Source organism: Protopterus annectens, chromosome 8.part0 (assembly GCF_019279795.1).
Source record: "Protopterus annectens isolate FY-2018-M chromosome 8.part0, PAN1.0, whole genome shotgun sequence".
In the NCBI taxonomy this organism is placed as follows: domain Eukaryota; kingdom Metazoa; phylum Chordata; order Ceratodontiformes; family Protopteridae; genus Protopterus; species Protopterus annectens.
In genome coordinates, this window is record NC_056741.1 from 53654398 (window position 1) to 53676477 (window position 22080).

At 43.9% G+C, this 22080-nt stretch overlaps 1 protein-coding gene across 3 annotated transcripts in view; it reads right to left on the reverse strand.

Annotated features, from left to right (window-relative positions):
• Nucleotides 1-22080, reverse strand: part of USP5 (ubiquitin specific peptidase 5) — a 2313977-nt gene that overhangs the window by 393020 nt on the left and 1898877 nt on the right. For 2 of the 3 annotated variants that reach the window (XM_044079604.1, XM_044079606.1), the window contains exon 15: nt 3746-3937. In XM_044079604.1, the coding sequence (XP_043935539.1) occupies nt 3746-3937 (192 nt within the window). The remainder of the gene's footprint in view (nt 1-3745; nt 3938-22080) is intronic. The other variant, XM_044079605.1, reaches the window with a different exon arrangement.

The following is a 22080-nucleotide window of genomic DNA, read 5'->3' on the forward strand; positions in this document are numbered from 1 at the left end:
ACCTCTTTTGTACCTCAGTAATTTCTGAGGATTTCCATTTAAAGTGTTCCTTCATCCTGCTAATAGTTTCACCAAAGGTCAAGTCTTCAGATGGGGAGTCAGGGTCCACTGACTCTTCCTCTGGGGATCCGTATCTCAAGGGGGAAAGACAGTTGAGAGTTGTAAGATAGTGATTCAGAGACATCTGAAGGGACTTCCTCTTCCATAGTAACTGTCTAAGTAGGCTGAGGCCTAGGGCTCAGGAGAGGAGGAGAAGTTGAACCAGTAACAGCAGTGGTAGGCCTCAGTGCCATAAAGGCACTGAAAAGGCTTTGACTGAAAGCCTGCCAATCAGGCATGCTATGCTTTCTGTTGTGGGGGAAATATGTTTTCTCTTTTCTCTTCTTTTAAGTGGTCCAGTGGACGTCTGCCTAGAAATTGGTGATTGCAAGGGTTCAGAGGGCTCAGACAGTTCCTCAAAAAATGCAGGTCCCCCCCTGGCATCTGAGATTGGCACCAGAATAGCCTCTGCGGACGTGCTCTCTCCCAAGGACAGTGCAGCATCCTTACAGGTACCCATGACATCTGGAGTGGTGGATCTGGTTCCAGATCCTAGAACCAGGACGATGTCGGCCACAAGTTGGGGACTGGTCGGAAGAGGCTCAGCAGTAGACGAAGGGCATAAGGTCCTGGTCTTCTTTTCTGGCAGTTCTGCGGAGACATCTGGGGAGCACTCCATCCATAAAGTAAGTTGCTTCAGACGTTGGTTTTCAAGGTAAAGATTAATCGCATGCAAGCGACTACATAGAGTCTTCGGCATGAACGCTTGGCAAATAGGGCAGGCCTTGTGGTCGTGCGACCGTCCCAAACAGAAAAGGCACTTATTGTAGATGTCCTTATGAGGGATCTGCTGGACACACTGACACATGCACTTTCTGGATGACATGGAAGAGCAATACTAATTTTTAGAAGGACTGAAAAGGTCCCCAACGGGGTACTTATCTTATGAAATTAATCCAACATTAGTGGTAGCAGAAACACCTGGCGCATGAGTGGTGGCTGAAAAGTTCTGAGGGCCGGTGCGTGCCGATGTCACCTTTATGGCCCACGTACTCTCGGTCACACAAGAAGTCTCACGCATCATGGGGGGACTGAAAGCTTTTGGATATTGGCCGTACGTATGCTAGAGGAGTAAACCCATATGCAGAATACTGCAACATGAGAATAGGACAACACACACACACAATTTTAGTGAATGTGCGTCTGGATATATGGAAACAGATGCAGCTGAACTGCATTATTTTTGCATCAAAGTGATTGAATGATGTGTACATTGAAAGAAAACCAGTGGAGACCAGCAAATGACAGAGACTGTTGAATACCACAGATAGGGTAGTTTTCTCTTCCAATATCATCCAGTCTTGGAGCTGGTATATTTACATTAGCAGGGTTGAGAGGGATGCAGGGGTCTTACCCTCCCCACAAGCAAAAGACAGGTATTTTTGTTTTTTTGCACTCTGAAGAGTCTATTTTTTGATCACTTAGATTTGATAAAACAGTCTTTGAAAAGGGGCCTGTTTCATCACTAGCAATGTATCCATACTAAACACACACGTACACGCATGCACACCATACCCTTCCCCATTGTATCGAGTGACATCTCTAAACTCTCACAGGATACCTGTTATCCGGGTCAATCTGCTTTTAACTGACATGAGAGAATACGCACAAAAATATCAAAACTATAGTACAGCTGCAACATCAAGAGGTTTGAAGGATACAGTGGTGTTAAAATACAGGGTGTAAGATGGGTTTTCAGAGATTTTTGATTATCTTTTTTGGCAATTTTCATCCTTGTAACCGTAGAACATTGTAGCAAGTGGCATGTCCCCTTGCCACCACTGCTGTGTGATCGCTGAATTAGTATTAAGTTGTGTGGATGAGAGGGGCTTGTGCCCTCTAAATAAAATATTGGTTTTACTGAATTAAGTGGATCAGGACTCAATGCATTTTAGACACATCAGCTCCTGCCGAATAATGCACTCGGTACATGCAGACAGACATGTCTACTACACCTAGTCATATATTCATACCGCCGAATATGTCCATTCAAAAAAATAATGCACTCGGTACATGCAGAGATGTATACTACACACGCAGACGGACATGTATACTACACACGCAGACAGACATGTATACTACACACGCAGACAGACATGTATACTACACACGCAGACAGACATGTATACTACACACGCAGACAGACATGTATACTACACACGCAGACAGACATGTATACTACACACGCAGACAGACATGTATACTACACACGCAGACAGACATGTATACTACACACGCAGACATGTATACTACACATGCAGACATGTATACTACACACGCAGACATGTATACTACACATGCAGACAGACATGTCTACTACACCTAGTCATATATTTATAGAATTGAAAAGACGATGATTGACGAAAACTGGTTGATAAAAAAAAAAAAAATGAAAGTAAAAAAGCAAAACAATCTCCCCTGCATCCCCCATGTCCCCTGCTAATTGCATATACTGACCAAGATCGCTCAAAAGTGGGGAAAGGGCAAACTCCCTGATCTCCACTGTTTGTAATCTTGCATCAAAACAAAGTCTCAGTGACACCCATTACCCTTCTCTCTATAAAGTACACATGTAATTGTGTGTGTGTGTGTAACACACACACACACAGACATATACAAATATAGATAAAAGACAGACATGCACACACAAAATAACTATTTTGCCCTAAAAAAAATGCACCTACATTTCAGACAGCATCTATGTTATGCTGTCTTGTTTGGCCCATCTCGGGGTTATTTGTATGCAAAATATAATAGGTAAACACTAGCACAGGAATGTAAGATCCTCAAAGATGAACAGCCTGGTACGTACCCATGAACCTGTACAAATACATTATTGCAATCAGCGTTGTACTGTTCCTTACACTGAAATACGTGTGTGCATGTATCTGTTCTTCTCGCTCTTACTACAACTGCCTCACACAGCTTTAATATCTTCACAACTGTTAACTGCAGAGCTTCTCTTTCTATGGCTCCGCTGTTATTGAGCCATCCAATATGCCAATTCCCAGTCAATGTACATAAAGATACTGTTACAGTACATAACATTAATTTATGTTTTCTGAACTTCCTGTACTGTGGATGAAAACTGGCTGTTACAGGCTAGCGCTCATGTCAGACAATAAATGAATGAATAATTAAAGAAATGACATCACTGGATCAGTCTCCTTTTTCAGTTAATCGAATGACTTGCCATAGTGACAGACTGCTCAGCATTTAGAACTGTGCAGAAATATGTTTAGATACGAGATCATTAATAATCACTCGACTGCCGTTTTCTTCAGTTGTCTTGAAGCTACATTCTTTGGTTTACTTTAACAAATGATGCAGCATTTACAGGCTACCTGACTAAGGAGTCAAAGACAACACAGAGAATCAAACAGGTTAATAAAGGAAGTACAGATTTTCACAGTTAGCAGTAGTTTTCACTATAGCTCATAGGATTCAAAAACAGCCAGTCAGCAATAGTCATCCAACATGGGGGAAACCAGGAGCAGTCAGGATAACAGAAACCCAACATATGAAAGAAAGGCATTACAGGTTTCACAAACCACCTGTCACTGTATGTGAACTTGTGGGCTGAGATTCAAGACAGAATTCTAGGCAGAAAGACAGGATGACAAAGAGACAGGAAAGTGAAACTAACATGTTGGAGAGGAGAAGTGAGGGGAGCAGAAGGAGTCGTCATCTTCGTTGCCATAGAAACCAAGGCTACCTTTAGGTTCATCAGGGGTGACAAGGGGTGGGGCGATGTCTGGAAGCTCCTCTTCCCCGGGCTGCAACCCTGTCCCTCGCAGCATGGTGATGTCCAGCTCATCAGGCATGTCAATAGAAATATCTGAAAGACAGAACAAGCAATGGTAACAGTGAATCAGGGATCATGCACCTTAATCCACAGCAACAGTTAACTTTAACATATCCATCGCTACCAAGACATTATCACCTCATGTGGCTATGGACAACAATGGAAGAAGGCTTTATATTGGAAACAAAATTTAAATTCAAGTTTACAGATATCAATGATGCACACAAATTTAAAAAAGCAGTTTATGTATAGATTGGCTTGATCACAAACACTTTAAAGTTCTTCAAATCAAAAATTCCTTCTGAAAACATAACATCGACTGATGTTCATACAGACTGGCAAGCCATGAAATCTGAAAACCCAAACATACATCTGTACAATTTCGCCAAAATTACAACCATGCCAACTACATATAACAAAGCCCCAGCCACTCAATCAATAAATCCTCAACTGGATCTCGGTATACTCTTCATATAAAATACCATCCCACAGAACTCCGTCAGATAGCTAAAGTTTTCACTTTCCAAGCTACTCCATAAAGTACCAAAGCAAGAAAAACAAAACCCATCATTACAGCTTGGCAAAAGCTTACTACTTTTCAAGAAAACACCTATTAACACATTAAATCTCCTGAAGTGGGAGTCACTGAAGACTCACCAATATATGACGTTGTCTCAGAGTTCAATAAAAGCTTCCTGAGGGTTTGAAACAGACTAGTTCCCCCTTAGAATAAAAACAGTCAACACAAACCTTGCCCATAAATATCCTTGGCAACTAAACAAGTTATGAAACAAAGCATGGAAGATCTGGATAAAAATAAGCAAACAGCTCCGACCTTACAAGCATATTAACAACCAAGAAACCTAACAATGTATCACCAAAAATAAGCCTACTACTTGGCCAATCAAAACACACACACACTGTTCTGGACCTCAATCAATAAACTGTTAAATCCAGGGCAAGTTACACAGTCAACACCAAAAAACACACACAAAATGATACTACAGACAACCACTTTGGTACCCACATTATACAGACTTTACAGTCATTAACCAACCAGATGAATAATCAAGAGGTTGATGTCCCTACCCAAGTAACCTCCGCCAATCTCTCTCCTTCCAAACAGTTCCCAAAGATAAACAATACTTCAAAAAATTAAACTTGCAAACTGAAGTGAATGAAGTGTACACCACTCCCAAACAGTTAACACTGGGAAACACGACAAAACTATCAACTTACCTGTGTACTCTTCCAGATGATGATGTCATTAACTGTCATACATACTGAAACATAATGCCGCTGTAACAACTTAATGTGCTAACATCCTTAAATTCTACAATGCTCAGCTATAGCAGTTTAGTTGAAGCACAAACTACCTTTTTATTAAGATAAGAGATGGGATCTGTGGCAGTTCCTGTGGTACTAATATACATTAGTAAGTCCAGCTACAGTCATGCCTGCCAATCTGTGCATAACCCACTTTGGATTTCTTCAGGAGTCTTTGCATCAAAAGGTATCCGACTGGGGAAAGGGTAGAGAGCAGGCCTTGGTTTCACTTGAAAGAAAATGCTTCCATTTCCATCTTACCATGTAAAATCTTGAAACAAAATACACTTTTCTGGATATTTGGGGATAGTCTCAGTGTCTAGTTCCTTCCAAGCCCAGCAGGCAACTAGGTGAATATGTTCATCCACCAGGGGTCATGCAAGACGTAGATGGGCCCACTTCGAAAGCCTCCAAGAACACAGACTCTTCAGAAGAGGAAGTCGGGCAGACCAGCCACCCTTCTGTCTAAGGACCTCCAGGATGTCTCTGAAGGAGATGTCATAAGGTAGTGATCTAGGGGATCCTTCTCCCTCATTAAAGTCGGTGTTCTCCAGTGAGCAACTCCACTGGGGAATCAATGCATTTCCTTTTACACTTCTGCTGAACCTTCCCTGTATAAAGTTCAGAAGAGGCATCGGAAGAAAGGAAGAATTACTCAGGCAGAACAGTTTGGAGGCTTCCCAGGGCAGGCTAACCTGCAGCAGAAATGACAGAATCAGTGCTCAGACCAGAAGATGGGTGAAGGGGAGGATAGGAGTTGTGAGAAGACAGATCTCTATGTAAAGAGAAGGCTTTTTCTACAACCTGGAAGGTGGATGGACCCAGGGAGACCCCTCCCGTCCTCCTCTGAGCTGAGGAGTAAAGGACTGGGGCAACCATGAATCCCTGCCCTCCAGAAAGAATCTGATCCGAGCTGTTGAGGAAAGAGGCACCAAGAGGAAGGGACTGAGCAGACAATGTTGCAGCTAACCCCAACCCCTCCGGCCTGGCACCGACATCTTGGATCAGAGACCCGCTCTGAATCAATGAAATCAGAGCAGGGCTGATGGGGCAAAAGTTGGAGTGGAGTAAGGGGTTTCCTCACAGATCTTATGCAGACACACTCTGGTATTCTGGATCCTGGGACTCGAACCATGGGTCGGATTGGACTGGAGGAAGTGTGTGAAAGGTCTGAGTCAGTGCACTCATGGGATGGAGTCGGTAAGACCCCCATATGGATCTGAACCTTGAAAAATCTGTGCATCATTCTGTCTATCGGCCTCTGTCAAGCACCTAGAGGATCTGGATGAGGCTGATGAAGCTGCTCTGGAATGCTTTTGAAGGAGTCTGGAACTTGGCTGGAAGGATTGGAGAGACTGGTCTGATCACTTTTTCTGGTGTTTGACTGCTAGCTATTGGATCCAAAGGCCTATGATTCAACATTGAAGTTGAAGGAAAAAAGGAACTGGATATAGTTAATATCCCCGTAAGATTCAAGGTAGTCTGTGGATCTGGGTGGGGAGGTATGTTTGTTGCATCTGACAAAGATGATGTAGGTGTCAGATCAGAGGGTGTCTGATCTAATGGTTTCACAATCTTCCAAGGAGGTTTGGAGAAAGACCTTGGAGATTTTTTCAAAGTCCTTTCTCTAGACTCATCTGAGCCATGCAATTTTGAGGGAGTTTGAGCCCCGGGAGAGGAAAATGTTGAGGCAGGTAACAAACCCTTAAGAATACGTTTATTCGTATGGTCAGATACGGCTCTAGGATTGAAGACGGCACAAATATCACAAACCAACCTTAAATGCTTGGAGGCAAAGAAGGAGACGCACTTTTTGTGGGCATCGGGGTTTGGTATTTTGTGACCACAAGAAATTTATCTTTTAAAACCCAAAGATTTCTTGGACATGGCCAAATCAAACCGGAAACAGTACCAAAAGCACAAACTCACTAAGTTGCTACAGTAAAGAAAGAAGTTAACTACCATTAAAATTCTATTATTGTTTTATTTTTTGTAGCAAAGAAAGAAAGAAGGAAGACGACAAATAGCAACAGCAGCAACACCACCACCCAAACGCTTGCAATAACTAATGTAAGAGGAAAGAGCAGGACTACCAACAACAGCAACACCACCACCCTAACGCCTGCGATAACTAATGCAGGAGGAAAAAGCAGGAGTACCAACAACAGCAACACCACCACCCTAACGCCTGCGATAACTAATGTAGGAGGAAAGAGCAGGACTACCAACAACAGCAACACCACCACCCTAACGCCTGCGATAGCTAATGTAGGAGGAAAGAGCAGGACTACCAACAGCACCACCACCACCCTAACGCCTGCGATAACTAATGTAGGAGGAAAGAGCAGGACTACCAACAACAGCAACACCACCACCCTAACGCCTGCGATAGCTAATGTAGGAGGAAAGAGCAGAACTACCAACAACAGCAACACCACCACCCTAATGCCTGCGGTAGCTAATGTAGGAGGAAAGAGCAGGACTACCAACAGCAGCAACACTACCACCCTACCGCCTGCGATAACTAATGTAGGAGGAAACAGCAGGACTACCAGAAAAAGGATAATAAAACACTAAATAACAAACTCAGAAAAAATAGAAAATTCCAAGAAATAAAATGCTCTTGCACTTGAGACCAGGGATCTGTGTCTAGGCTGTATGGCAGCAAACGAGATCTGAGGAGTTGGGGATAGTGCAGTGCATTACAGGTAGGAGGAGCTCGAGACTAGGATCCAAGTCTTGAAAATGAGTGAGTCGGATCTGTAAACCATCAGTGAGGAAGAACGAAAAGGACATCAGATTTAAACTGTGCTGACTGACGCACACTTTCACACATTCAAACTAACACAAACGCATACACTCTCTCAAAAGGCCGTAGCACTTTAATTCTGCTTCTTCGTATGTGGCACACAAAACACCTCTTCCTGAGTTTAAATGTGATCACCATATCATGCTAAAAAATTACGTATGCTACCATTCCAAGTAATGTAATTTTTATTAGACATACTTTTTTGGCAAAAAACATTTTATAGAATTTCCAAAACTGGCATGAATAGAAGAACATGTTAAACAAAATAAGTATACGACTTCCTCCAAACTTTCATGAATAAATGAACGTGTTAAGTGCAAGCATACAACTTCATCCAAATTCTAGTTCCAAAAATCTAAATGTAGCCTCTGAAATACCATTCCACAACCTCTACGTTTACAGCTTCATAAATATGAAAAAAAAAAAATTCACATTTTTCTAGATTAAACATATTTTATTTTCTCTCTCTCTTTCTCAAAAGTAAAACAAACTTCAGCGATGCTGATATTAATGTGCTGGGCCTTTCCATAGAGCTCCATCTAAGATGCAGTCTGAAAAAGCTAAACTCGGCTCACCACTGTAAGCACCTGCTGTAATAATTAATTTCAACAGAAAGGGTGCCACAGCTGTACTCTTGTTAGTGTTTCAAATACACAGATCCTATTGTACTGCGTACAGCCATTGTGATTGCGCAATGCTGCTCATCACGCAGCAGTGGTAAGTAGTGCCCTCTCTAGGCACAGATGCTTAAACTCTCAATTTCCCTATAAATTTCCCAAGCACATAGCAGCACCAGATTTGCAAAAAGAGGGGCACTGCTTTCTGAAATTAGACCAGAATCTTAGTAGCACTCCCCTTGTAACACACTATTCCCATGATTAAGTATTATAGGTTCATAAATTAGTACTAAGCTAACTGCCCTTGTGAGACATTTTAAGCCTAGCCAACTATCCCTTGTGAGCCTCAAACCCTGCACCTTGTGTTTGTAAGGCAAACACCTTAACCATTAGTCTACCCTCCCATTATATATACGCACACATACAGACATCTGTAACCATTAGTCTGCCACATGAATGGAAGATCGCAACTGTTCCCCTCTGCACAACAGCAGGCCATCCACAGACACAGGAAACTATCGACCCATAAGCCTGACTAGTCTCATATGCAAGGCCATGGGAAGAATAATTATAATGTACAATAACATAAAAAACCTTCAAGACACTGGCTCCAACTCAGTTCAGTTTTGGCAAGGGCAGGTCATCCTTAACCTGGTGGACTTCTTCTGGAAGGTCACCAAGGCAATGGATGAGGGCAAAACTGTGCATACTGCCTACCTCAACCTGCCCAAAGCAATTGATGCAATACCCCATTTGGGTATTGTAGACAAGCTCTTGAAATTAGATATAAACCTTTATGTTACCTGCTAGATAGCTAGCTGGTTCACTGACAGGACACAAGTAATCAAAAGAAGTCAGTTGACCTCTACAAAAAAAGACCGTCACTATTGGAGTCCCTCAGGGCTTGGTGTTCTGACCACTCCTTTTGGCATCTACTTCTCCAAAGTCAAGACTAATGTCAAGGGCCTCTGGCTGATCAAGTTCGCAGATGACTGTAAAACAGGTACAGTCAAAGAATCCCCCAAAGCCACAAACCTCCTCCAAGAAGGCCTGACAGGTTAATTAAATGGTGCCAGAGTCACAGCCACACTCAATGCCAAAAAATGAAAGTAGCTTTTGGAAAGACGACCGTCCCTGAGAATTACTGCATTGGTAATACAACCCCCAAGAGTTCACCCTGTGATCAAGGATTTGGGAACTCACGTAGACAATGAAATGGCCTTTGACTGAAATGTGTCTACTGTAGTAAGTAATGCATACTACACTGCACAACTTATAAGCAATGGTATGGTAGCTAGGATCAAAACCACTGTTCCATTGCACTCTACCTTCAACTGACCAATCAAGTACAGTGCCCCTTTTCGGTATTTATCTGACCAGACATATGTGGTAACTGGAGTGTCCACAGAAGCTCTCACACAACGAATACATGGTGTAGACATGTTCTATGCAGACCACCTTAAAGCCTTAGCCTTGTACTAATCTACAAACTGCTGAGATGATCTACGCAAGGCCTTCAAAGCCATTCCTCTGATCTGGCCCTTATGAACCTGTTGCACATCAACAAAAAGAATCAGAAACACCCGCTCTATGGACCTAAACTTAAGACATGTCAGAGGGTCAGGTATATGTCTCAGAGACTAGCCCCTCTCTGGAACAGGTTTAGCCATCCAAGTGAAGCAGAGTTCCTCCCTGCATCTATTCAAGTGTCACCTGGATCAATGGACATGGAATCACAAATTTAATCCTGGTCACCTATGTCCCTATTAGAAAGAGGTAGCTTGTAAATGCTTGACCACTCATACCCAGGCTATAAACCCCATAAAATGAGTGGTATCTGAACCTGTCAAATACGTATGGGAAGACCTTTAGGGTCATTAACCTGGCAATCACCCATGAACCTAAGAATAAATCCATATCTCTACAAGTAAATATTCTAAGGGAGGTTTGCAGCCACAGGATAGTTAGGAGGAAAAAGCTCAAATAGCTTAGTCCTCACATATTAACATCTTTACAATAGGAGGTTTATAACCTAAAAACAAACATGATGTGGTCTGCAAACCAAAACTTTCTAATGACCATCAGATACTGCTGGGATGAGAAAAAGTAGAGCTTGTGTCAGCTGTCACTAATCAAATCTGATGGAAATAAATATTGCAAAAGAAAAAAAATCAGAAACTTGCTTCTCTAAAAGATCCTATGGTACTTACAAAAGAAAAAGGGCAAGTTCCCTGGTGCACTGGTCAAATTTCCATAGTCAGTATGAGTACTGCCATGGGTCTCTCTGAAAACGTCCACTGGCCTAGTGGGACTACACCAGTCAAAAAGTAAATAACATAAATAAAACCTTTTCTAATCATATATGGGTGAATCACCACAGCTAGATTATTCAGCTGGCCTTCAACACAACAGGCCTGTATCACCAATATACACAGTACCTTGTCTTCAAAGCAGAAAGAAGCTATAACTGCCAGATTCATTGCCAGCCAATAACCTAGAACACACCACTGTCTTGCACTTAGGATAGCTCAAATTAGTACCCATTTTTACCCTTTCACTAGTGAAGTACAGTTGTGTAAAATCTTCCCAAAACAGTAGATGTCCCTCTCTCCACTGTTGCAGTATTCTTTACTTAAGGGATCTTCCTGCCAAGGACAGCCCAATGTCCGGCCAGTATACCAAAGCCTTTAGTTCTTATACGCATCGTATGTCATGTGCATGGGGCATAAAGGTGACTTGCAGACGCACCCACTCAAAACTGAAAAAGCTCCAAGAGGAACAGAATACCCACAGGCACAAGGAAAACATGTGCATCCAGACAGAGATAAAGGAATAAAGAAAGACCCTCAGCCAGAAGGGCAAAAAAGGACAGGGCAAGAGCTAAAACAGAGGGGGTAGGAGGAAGGGAGCAAATACTGTAACAGTGAAGAGAAGGACATCCACTATTATAAGGTTTGACATAACTGTACTGTGTCCATCCATATCATTGCTGCAGTATTCGTTACATAAGGGAGAGTACAAGAGCTCAATAGGAAGACTGGGAGGAGGAAAGCAGAGAACAGTCATCATAAAACCCATGCAGGACAGCTCTGGCAAAGTCTGCCCTAGCCCTGGAAACAACATCCAACTTGTAATGCTTAGTAAACATATGAACAGAGGACCAAGCAGCAGCTTCAAGGATGGAAGTGGTATCCAAACCCTTGAAAAAAGCACCAGAGCAGACAAGTGCCCTAGTACAATGTGCTTCACCAGTGACGATACAGACTTTTCCATGAAATGAACAAAAAAAGGAAATGGTCTTGGAGATGGTTTGTTTAAAAAGAGCCAAACTCAAAGTCCTGGGATGAAAAGAAATAAAAAGCAGTTCAGATTTGCAGATAACTTTAGTTTTATCCAGATAACTGAGGTGTCAATGCAAATTTTAGGTGTGAAGAACCTTCGCATTGGCAGACTGTGGAGAAGGAAAAAAAAGGAAGATGAATAGACTGATTAAGTGACAAGTCACTGACCACCTTGGACATAAGAGGAGGATTAGTACTAAGAGACACCACATGTCTCTGTGGAAAACTAAGAAAGAAGCAATAGCTGTGACAGCTTGACGTTCAGAAACCCTCTTAGCTGAAGTGAGAGCCAAAAGAAAGTACAGTTTTGTACCTACCATAAATGTAGATGTCCGATAGGAATGCATCTGCAGTCCTTACAAATGGGTTGTCCTGTCGTCAGGCAGCCCTTCGGTCGGCCGGATTCCAAAGTCTGGGTCTGGCCTCGGCTGGTGTCGCACTTCACCCGACGTCATAACTGCAGTTGTTCGGGTATAAAGGCATCAGCCGACGCCATTTTCCTCAGTGTTTCTTGCCCCAGATGCCAGGTGCCCTCTAGGAAGGCTGAATTTGGATAAATGCAAATGATTCCAAATAGTAGAGAGCAAACAAAAAATAAGCATGTATGTACATATATACAAACAAATACACCATAATAGATTCCCCCAGCTAGCTACAAGATGGGCAAATACCCTAGGAGTACCACAGAGGGGAAGGAGGGAGGGTAATCCTGACTGCAGATGCATTCCTATCGGACATCTACATTTATGGTAGGTACAAAACTGTACTATGTCCTTCAAGGATGCATCTGCAGTCCTTACAAATGGGTAGAATACCATAGCCAAACTGGGGAGGAGGAAAGATAGAATTATGGTGTAGTTAAGATCCCTTGCAAAACAGCAGTGGCAAAACCTGCTCGGGATCTAGAGTATAAAGGTAAATTATAATGCTTGGCAAATGTATGCACGGAGCTCCAAGTAGCAGCCTCTAAAATGTCTTTGGTAGCCACTCCTCGTAGAAAAGCTGTGGTAGTGGCTGTAGCTCTTGTAGAGTGAGGCCTGATGTTTTCTGGAGTTTTCTTTCCATGGTAGGAGTAACAAAATCTAATGCAATTTCCTATCCACTTAGATACTGTCTGTTTTGAAATTGCTTTCCCTTCTATTCCTGTTGCATATGCTACCAGTAGCTGGCCAGTTTTTCTATTGCTCTTGGTCCTGTCCAGGTAGTAGCGTAATTGCCTGTGTACATCCAAGGTATGCAACAGTCTTTCTCCCCTGTTCTGTGGATTGGGGAAGAATGTAGGTAGGTGGATAGCCTGATTTAAAGATACTCTGGAGACCACCTTAGGCATAAAAGTAGGATTTGTTCTCATGGACACTATCTTGATGGAAGATCAGAAAGGGCTGTACTGCCATTAATGCCTGTAGCTCAGAAACCCTTCTTGCTGAAGTGATTGCCAGCAGGAAAGCAGTTTTCCATGATAAGTATTGCAATTCTGCTGTTGCTGCTGGTTCGAAAGGAGGAAGTGTCAATTTTTCTAGCACAAAGTTCAAGTCCCATGCAGGTAATGGTGGCTTCCTAGGAGGCTTTACATTTTTAATTCCTCTCAGAAACTGCCTGAGCAGAGGATGTGAGAAGACTGGAGGATCCAAGTCGTATTCTGCTGAAATAGCTGATGCATGAATCTTAATGGAGGAGTAGGACAGGCCTTTGTGGAATAGCTCTGCCAAGTATTCCAGGATGTTGGCTATGTTTACCAGTGACACATCTTCCCTTTAGCAGTACTCCAAATGAGATATCTTTTCCATTTTGCTGAATAGGTTTTCCTTGTTGAAGGTCTGCGAGCTTCCAAGATAATGTCCTTAACCCTTTGGGATAAATTTGGGTTAATATGTCTTATGCAATGTTCCAGGCAGTTAGCTGCAGAGTTTTCAGGTTTGGATGCAGGGTGTTGTAGTTGTTCTGAGTTAACAGCAAGGGAACTAGGGGTAAGGGCCACATCTGCTCCCGAGACATGCTCCTCAGTAATGGGTACCAATGTTGCCTTGGCCAATCTGGAGCTATCAGAATGATCCTTGGACGGTCCTCTTTGATCTTCAATAGCACCTTGTGCATCAAAGGAAGTGGTGGGAATGCATATGCTGTCATATTTTTCCAGCTGAAGGATAGGGAGTCCACCTTCCATGCCAGTGGATGGTACGTCCTGGTGCAGAATTTCTTTAATTGATGATTGTGTGGGGATGCAAATAAGTCTATTTCTGGGAGGCCCCATTTTCTTGTTATGGTTTTGAAGATGTCCGGATGCAGCATCCATTCGTGGGCATCCGTGGTAGTCCTGCTTAGCATGTCTGCTAGAGTGTTTTCTTTTCCTGGTACGAATGTGTGCCTCCCTGCTTGTTGATGTACCACATAACTGTGGTGTTGTCTGTCCTTATCATCAATTGGCTGGCCTTGTCGAAGAAATGGTTTGAAAGCCTGAATTGCCAGTTTTACTGCCAGCATTTCCTTTAGGTTTATGTGTAGGTGCAGTTGCTCTTGAGTCCATAAACCTTGTATGCATTTGTCCATCATGTGGGCCCCCCAACCGAGGTCTGAGGCGTCCGTTGTGATGGTTTGGCTTGGTTGAGTGCTGTGGAAGGGCAATCCTTGGTTTGATTGACAGGCCTGAGCCCACCAGTGGAATTCTTGCTTCAGGCATGGAATTATTGGAATGTGAGTTTCCAGGCTGTGCTTGTGCTGAGACCATAAATTCTTTAGGTACCACTGTAGCTTTCTCATGTGCAGTCTGGCATGTGGGACCAATATTATGCAGGATGCCATGAAGCCCAATGCCTGTAGGACTTTTCTTGCTGTTAGATGGTTCTGCTTTGTTAATGCCAAGAAGTAGAGAGGGAGTTGCTCCTGTTTTTCTACTGTTAGGAAGGCCATTTGTTTGGATGTGTCCAGCTCCGCACCCAAGAAGGTTATCTTTTGGGATGGTATCAGCCTTGACTTTTTTATATTGACTGTATATCCCAGGGCTTGTAGAAGGTAAATGACTCTTTTCAAGTTTCTGTTAGTTTGTTTTTGTTGTCCGCTTGTATCAGGCAATCGTCCAGGTAAGGGTAGATTTGGATTCCCTGAAGCCTGCAATGAGAGATTACTGATGCCAGGCATTTCGTGAACACTCTGGGCGCAGTAGATAAGCCAAAGGGCAATGCTGAGAATTGATAATGCTCTGATCCTGCAAGAAATCTGAGGTATCTTCTGCAATTTGGTCGTATGGGGACGTGCAGGTATGCCTCCTTGAGATCTAGAGTAACCAGCCAAGACTCCTTGCCCAGCATGGGAAGAAGCTGCTGTAGGGTCAGCATTTTGAATTTTGGAACAATGAGGAATGTGTTTAAAGTGGACAGATCGAGAATAGGTCTCCCATTTGTTTTCTTTCCTTGGTACTAGGAAGAGTCTGGAGTAAAAGCCCTTTCCTTGCTCCATATATGGTACCTTTTCCACAGCTCTTATTTTTAATAATTGATTTACTTGTTTTAGAGCTTCTGCCCTTTGATTTGGAGGTAGGTTTGGCATTCCTCTCTTTCTTGGTAGAGTATGGAAATGAAACCTGTAACCTTGGTCTATAGTTTGCAAAATCCACTCGTCTCTTGTGATGTAATGCCAGTTCCTTGAAAATAAAGCTAGCTTTCCGCCTAAGGGTGCTTCTAGTTGTTCCCTGGTAGGCGGTGCCAGAGCCAAGTCACTGTGATTGTCCTGTTGTAGTGGTGGTGGCTGCATCTGCGCCTCGCTGGTTGTTGCCCTGCCACTGGCGTCCCCTGTAGGCACCCCTGGATTGGTTCCTGCCTCTTGAACGCCTATTCCTGCCTCTCTGTGCTTTTGAGGAGTCTGGAAAGGACCAATTCTTGGAGGGCCAATTCCTGCTAAACCTTGGAGGTTGGACCTGTAAGAAATCTTTCACTGTTTGGACAGATTTTGCCTTCTCTTCCATCTTCTTCAGTACCTGTTGTGCAGGAGAACCAAACAAATTGATCTTGTCCATGGGAGCATCTAATAGTTTTGATTTGACATGGTCCGGTAAGGCCTGCTCTTTTAACCATGCATGCCTTCTGATAACTGTGCCAGTCATGGCTGATCTAAAGGAAGCCTCCAGTGCATCATAGCCGCATTTTAAAGAATGGTTACTAACTTGCTGAATGTTATGTACCATTTCCTGAACATATTTCTTATCTAAAGGTTCATCAGAGGACAGTTTTTTAGTTAACTGGTCTAGCATAAATTCTTGATATTGTATCATATGAAATGGACAGTTCAAGGCCCTAGCTGACAGAGTAGCAGAAGTGTAAACTTTTTAACCCCACCTCTCTAAGGACCTGGATTCCCTTTCAGAGGGGAGGGGATTTTTGGCAGAGGTAGTTGCTACAGCCTTAGGCCCCTGGGAGATAGTCTCTGGATCTGCAAAAGGAGCCTTGTATAAATGGTGATGTGTGTCCAGGACCCTGTAGAACCTATCGGGCTTAGCAGGGGCCGGAGGTAATGAGTCAGGAGCAGTACAAGCATCATTAAATGCATCATCTACAACAGAAAGAACTGGAGGTATAGCTAAAGGCCTATGTTGTGGTAAATGCAAAAAGGTTCTAAGCCTTTTTCTGGAGTCTGAAAAATCTTGACCCTGCCACTGAAATTGTTCCCTCATAGCATGCAAGGTTTCCCCAAAGGAAAATTCCGCAGGCGGAGAGGCAGAAGGGATGGACTCTTCAGCATCAGAGTCTTCATAAGGGGAATAAGGAGCCTCTGGAGGGTCTGTATTATCTGAATCATCAGAGGAATCATCTGCGGAAACTGGCTCAGGGGGCTCTGCTCTAGGCCTCTTCTCTGGAGGTGGGTGAGAGGCCCTGTCTGGGTGAGGTTGGGATCCCCGGATTAAAGAAATGAGATCCTCTGCTAGAGAAAGCATTTAGGAACTGGAGCTGGGCCTGTGAGAGGGGGTCTTAACAGGTACAGATTTTGTAGCTTTGGCTGCTTTAGCCCTGGAAAAAGCCTTAATGGACATGGCTGCAGGAGGCCTAGCAGCTCCACGTGCAGGGGTTGAAATATCCAAGGGAATAGTGTCAGATAATTCCTGAGAAACCACAACTGCAGGTTGGATTTCAGAAGCCGATTCCACCAGGCTGGAAGAGGCCTCGGTAGAAGGCATGTTTTCGGCTGAAGGAAGAACCGCTTGCTCGGTTTCAGCCAAAACCGAGACACTCGCGGTTACTAACCGCTGTTTCGCCGAAACCATGGACCGCGAGTGTCGGTCCTTTTCCTGCGCTTTTGAAATTTGTGAAGTCGGAGGATCCGACGGCATAATATAAGCAAAATCAGAGCCAAAAACTGCTCAGCAAATTCGACCGACGCCTAAGCGTCCGCCAGTTAAAAGAAGCACAGGCTAGACAAGCTGCTACGTCGTGGTCTGGGCCTAAACAAGGTAAGCAGTAAGAGTGGAAATCTTTATGAGGTATTTGTTTCCCACAAGTTAAACAGTTATTCACTTTTTCTGACATCGGCTGAGGCAAGAAAGAGTCCCCAACGGGGTACTTAGCTTTTTAGAAGTCTTCGGTAGTAGTAGAAGTATTCGGTAGTAGTAATCTCTGGATCTGACCGACCGGCACTTGCGAACAGCTTCTGCTTCGGGCGTCACGCGGCAAGAAAGACTGAGGAAAATGGCGTCGGTTGATGCCTTTATACCCGAACAACTGCAGCTATGATGTCGGGTGAAGTGCGACACCAGCCGAGGCCAGACCCAGACTTTGGAATTCGGCCGACCGAAGGGCTGCCTGACGACAGGACAACCCATTTGTAAGGACTGCAGATGCATCCTTGAAGGACATCAGCCTTTTGAAGTAGAATCCTGTAAAGACGCTGAAGCAGGCCCAAAAGGAGCCTGGGTCAAATTAGTACAAAACCGAGGTCCCAGGAAAACAGAATAGGTTTCCTGTGAGGCATGTTATGAAGGATACCTTTAAGAAATTATTTGTTCTCAAATCTAGAGGCCAGAGGAGGAGTCAAGGGCAGATGAGCAGAAACTGCTGACAGGTGGGGCTTTAACTGAATATGTCAAACCCAGCATGAAACAGATCACACAAATAAGACAGATCCAGAAGAACCTCCAGAGAGGGGGGATCTTGATGGCAAGAGAGGCACTAGACAGAAAATTGTTTTCATTTGGATACATTTGATTTCCTAGTAGTGGGTTTCCTGTCTTCCTGCAGACTCAAACCACGTCCTCGGAATATTGGTGCCTGAAAGGGACCAAAACCCTATCACCAACAGCAATCAGTTGAGGAGTGGACAAGTGAGGATGGATAAGAGATCCCTTTGTCTTTTGTGAGAAGATCCACCTGGTGAGGTAATTGATGATGAGTGATCCTGGCCAGCTGAGAAAGGGGGAACCAATGCTCTCTGGGCCAAAAGGAAGTCACTAGCAAGATTTTTGGGAGAGTCCTGCTTGATCTTGTACAAGACACGTGGCAACAGAAGGGGAAGGAAGGCATATAAAACATTCCCTTCCAAGGAAAAGACAAGGCATCCACTTTCCAAGACAGAACACTTGGGACTCTGGAGAAGAACATAGGAAGTTGCCTGTTCAGAATGGAGGCAAAAAGATCTATCTTCAAATACCCCACCAATGGACAATGTCCAGGAACACATCTCTGTGAAGCAACAGTTTGTGAGCTTGTGTACTGGACCTACTTAAGGAGGCTAGTCACTAGATTCTGCTCTGAGGGAATGCAAACTGCTTGAAGAGACAAATGAAGAGCTAGTCTGCAAAGAAGATAGGACCTTGTGCCCCCTTGTTCATTGACGTATCACATCACTGTGGTACTGTTTGAGGAAACTCTGAGGTGTCTGCGATAAAAGAGGAAGTAGACTGCCTGAAGAGCCAAAGGCAAAGCCCTCATCTCCTTTACATTGATGCGATCTGACCTCTAATGAGGAAGCCAGAGACCCTGAACCTTGAAGGGGCCACAACAAGCACCCCACCCTGTCTGAGGAGTCTGTAAAGAGTTCCAGAGTTAAAAATGGAGCTTGAAAAGGAAGCCTAGAGTTGAGCGAAAAATGATGATTCCACCAATGAAGCTCGAGCTTGAGACAGAGAAGAAAAGATACCAGGAAGTCCAGGATGTGGAAATGTTGGCGAAAGCCTTGGCAGCAGGCAGAGATACCAACATAGGAACTGTGTAAAGCCTTCAGCTGAGGAAAATATGATCCTGGGAATATGACAGAACTAACTTCTGAAAGTTTATGGTGACTCCCAGACTAACAGGGTAGTAGTGAACTGGAGACCCTGAAGCAGAGAGAGTTGGGGGAAGAAGCTTGACTATGCAGATTGCCCAAACAGGGAAATATCTGACTTCCTGAAATCCTACAAACAGCAATGACAGGAACAAGGTATTTGGTAAATACCCTTGGGGCAGAAGAGAGGTCAAAGGGCAAAGACAAATGAAAGTGCAAAGAAATGTAAATATTTTCTGAAGAGGGGATGGATGGGGATGTGAAGGAATGCATTCTTGAAATCCAAGATACCAGAAAGGCCTGGGGTAATAGAGGAAATAGCATCTGCAGAGATTGCATCTGAAAGGAAAGAATCCTGAGGAAAGTGCTCAGCCTGGAAAGATCCAAAATTGTTTTCTGTGTGCCCTCCTTTTGTGGGATCAAAAACATCCTGGAACAGAGCCCCTTCCCTTCCTGGGCAGGAAGCACAGCTGGAATTGCACCCCGAGCTGAAAGAGTGAAGAACCTCTGGGAAAAGAGGGCTGCTCCACAGGAGGCTGACAGATGCCTGAAAAGGGAGGAAGAGACTTCCAGACCATGAAATATCCCTGATGGATAACCGACAGAGCCTAACAGTCAGTAGTGATTTGAAGCCAATTTGGAAGAGACACGGAAAGAAAGAGGGAACAAAGGAATCTGGCAGAGGGACGGAGTAAGAAAACAGTCAAATAGAAAGTACAGTTGTGTACACTTACAATAAATGTAGATGTTTGAGTGTATTCACTGTTGCAGTCATCACCTGTGGGTTAATCCTTGCTGTGGTAGCCCTCGGCTGGCCCGAAAACGAGAGTAAATTTTTTTTTTTTTTACGTCAGCTGCCGTCACCTGTAGTCTAACGTCAGTCGTCAGTGCTATAAAGCAAGGCAGCCGATGTCATTACATCAGTTTTTCTTGCCCTAACTCATCAGAAGCACAAGGAAATAAGGAAAAGTGGTCCTGGTGGCTAAAAGCCACTGGGGGAAGCTTATGCCCCCCCTAGGGGAAGATACTATATCGGGGATGGAGGAGGGAAAAGTACAGTTTTGTACCTACCATAAATGTAGATGTTCGAGTGCTAATACAGCTGCAGTAATCACAGATGGGTTCTCTGCCGTCAGGCGGGTCCTCGTTCGGCCGAATTCCAAAGTCTTGGTCCAGCGTCGGTTGTCGTCGCTCTCCTCCCAGACGTCAGTGCGACAGGGGTATATAAGACACAGCCAACGCCATATTCTTCAGTCTTTCTTGCCCCAGATGTCAGGTGCCCCCAGAAGGAAGGCAATACATAAATTTTATATATATATATATATATATATATATATATATATATATATATATATTCAAGCAATGCAATGTAATCAAAAAAGCAGTAGTTGCAAGCAAATACATCATAGAAGGATAACCCCAAATTAGGTTGCAAGAGGAGGTGTTAGCCACTAGTCCTTTACCAAGAGGGGAAGGAGGGAGGGAAATCTGTACTGCAGCTGTATTAGCACTCGAACATCTACATTTATGGTAGGTACAACACTGTACTATGTTCATTGTGCATACAGCTGCAGTAATCACAGATGGGTAGAATCCCAAAGCTACGCACAGGGTGGTAGGCACTAAGTGGAACTGGGATCAGCCAGAATGCCCTGCAACACAGCAGTGGCAAAGTCTGCTCTAGTTTTGGAATATAAAGGCAGATGGTAGTGTTTTGTGACGGTATGCACAGAACTCCAAGTAGCTGCCTCCAAAATATCTTTGGTAGGAACTCCTCTGAGGAAGGCTGTAGAGGTAGCTGTGGGCCCTGGTGGAGTGGGATCTGATGCCTGTAGGGACAGATTTTCCATGATAGGAGTAACAAAACCGTATGCAGTGGCCTATCCATTTTCAAATTGTCTGTTTGGTACCTGGCTTCCCTTGAGCTCCTACAGCATAGGACACAAAAAGTTGTTCTGATTTTCTGAAAGGCTTTGTTCTGTCCAAGTAGTAACGTAGCTGTCTATGGATGTCTAAGGAGTGTAGCAGCCTTTCCCCTTTGTTTTGAGGATTAGGGTAAAAGGTAGGTAAGTGAATGGCTTGATTTAATGCTACCCTGGATACTACTTTAGGCATAAATGGATTGGTTCGAAGGAAACCCTGTCCTGATGGAAGATGAGAAAGGGCTGCACAGCCATGAGGGCTTGTAGTTCCGAAACCCTACAAGCTGAGGTAATGGCCAGAAGGAAAGCTGTTTTCCAGGACAAATATTGCAAATCTGTTGAGGCAGCTGGTTCAAAAGGAGGCAATGTTAATTTTTCTAAAATGTAATTAAGATCCCAGGCTGGCACAGGTTGCTTCCTTGGTGGTCTTATATTTTTAGCCCCTCTGAGGAACTGTCTTAAAAGTGGGTGAGAGAATAAGGGTGGATCCGTGTTGAATTCTGCAGAAATGGCTGAGGCGTGGATTTTTATGGAGGAAAATGAAAGTCCACTGACTGTTCAGCAACTCAGCTAGATACTGTAGTACCTGAGGCAAATTCAGTTTTCTAGGGTCCTGGCCTTTTTTCTCATTCCAACAGCAAAACCGTTTCCATTTTGCAGAGTAAGCCTTTCTAGTAGATGGCCTTCTGGCCTCCAAAATGATGTCCTGCACCTCTTTGGGGAGTAGTGTCTGATGAGGTGTTAAGGAATTTTCCATGCAGCTAGATTGAGTGTTTTCAGCTGGCTGTGAAGAGTTTTGTAGCTGTGCTGAGTCAACAGAAGAGGCATTAGAGGTTAGGGCCAGGGAGGACTATGTGTTAGGCTCCTCAGGAGTGGATACCAGTGTTGCCTCGGCCAGTCTGGAGCAATCAATATC